The sequence below is a fragment of the Adelges cooleyi genome, unplaced genomic scaffold (assembly GCF_023614345.1).
Source record: "Adelges cooleyi isolate 19-005CV unplaced genomic scaffold, UGA_ACOO_1.1 ACOO_flye_CR_arks_rails_tigmint_CR_PRNA_2, whole genome shotgun sequence".
Lineage (NCBI taxonomy): Eukaryota > Metazoa > Arthropoda > Insecta > Hemiptera > Adelgidae > Adelges > Adelges cooleyi.
This window is the reverse complement of record NW_026095860.1, coordinates 13424-14420: the sequence shown is the minus strand read 5'-3', so window position 1 is coordinate 14420 and position 997 is coordinate 13424. Positions and strand designations below refer to the sequence as shown.

The 997-nt window shown below is 39.5% G+C and overlaps 1 protein-coding gene across 1 annotated transcript; it reads left to right on the top strand.

Moving 5' to 3' along the window:
• On the top strand, positions 1 to 780 carry LOC126833337 (golgin subfamily A member 6-like protein 22). The gene is made up of 2 exons (XM_050564604.1): positions 1 to 729; positions 772 to 780. Exons 1-2 carry the CDS (start codon positions 1 to 3, stop codon positions 778 to 780), a joined length of 738 nt encoding a protein of 245 aa, XP_050420561.1.
• The last annotated feature ends 217 nt before the right edge of the window (positions 781 to 997 follow it).

The window sequence follows — 997 nt, the reverse complement described above, 5'->3', positions numbered from 1 at the left end:
ATGAGAAAGCTGCATGAAGAAAAAGATAAGCTACAGTCAAGTTACAATGATGTAGTAAACAAAATGCGAATGCTGCAGCATGAAAACGAAAAGCTCGAATCGATACGTCAAAACCTGCAGGAAAAAAAAGATAATCTAGAATCAAGTTATGACGACGTAGTAAACCAAATTCAAATGCTACTGGCGGAAAAAGAAAAGCTAGAATCGATGTGTCAAAAGCTACAAGCGGAAAAAGAAAAGCTAGAATCGATGTGTCAAAAGCTGCAGGGAGAAAACGATAAGCTAGAATCAAATAACGCAGACATACTAAACCAAATTCAAAAGCTGCGGGGCGAAAAAGAATTGCTAGAATCGATATTTCAAAAGCTGCAGGGAGAAAAAGAAATGTTAGAATCGATATGGCAAAAGCTGCAGGGAGCAAATGAAAAGCTACAATCCAACTACGACGAAATATTAAACAAATTGGAAAAGCTGCAGGAAGAAAAAGAGAATCTTGAGTCAAAGTACAACGACATAGTAAACAAATATCAAGTACTGCAGAAAGAAATGAAAAAAAGAGAATCGGCACACTTGGGCGAGATGGAGATAAAGACAGACGAGCTAAACGATTTAAAGTTCAAATTAGGGAAAAAAACGCATCGCTTAAACTGCACCCAAACGGCATTGTACCAGCTCGAAAATGGTCCCCCCGCCGCCGCCCTAGGAACGTGCAGATGGCCAATAAGGGCGGTAAGTGAAAATACAAATAATAGCAGTTTTTTTTTTTTTTAGGGACTATAACACACGCCTCGCTATTAATCTAACTACTACCCCTTGATGATTTCAGTGAGCGTTCAGTTATGTAATCATGAGACCAAGCAGCAATTGACAACCGGTTGTTCGCACTCGGTTGCTCGCACTCGGACGAGCACACTGCTTTTGGGCGTCGACGATGTCAAGCTTTAAGTTATCCATAGTATTAATATGTTTGTGACGATTTTAACGAAATTCTTGATCT

Excerpts from the sequence above, each read along its gene's own strand:
- LOC126833337 (XM_050564604.1), top strand. The coding sequence starts at position 1 with ATGAGAAAGCTGCATGAAGAAAAAGATAAGCTACAGTCAAGTTACAAT.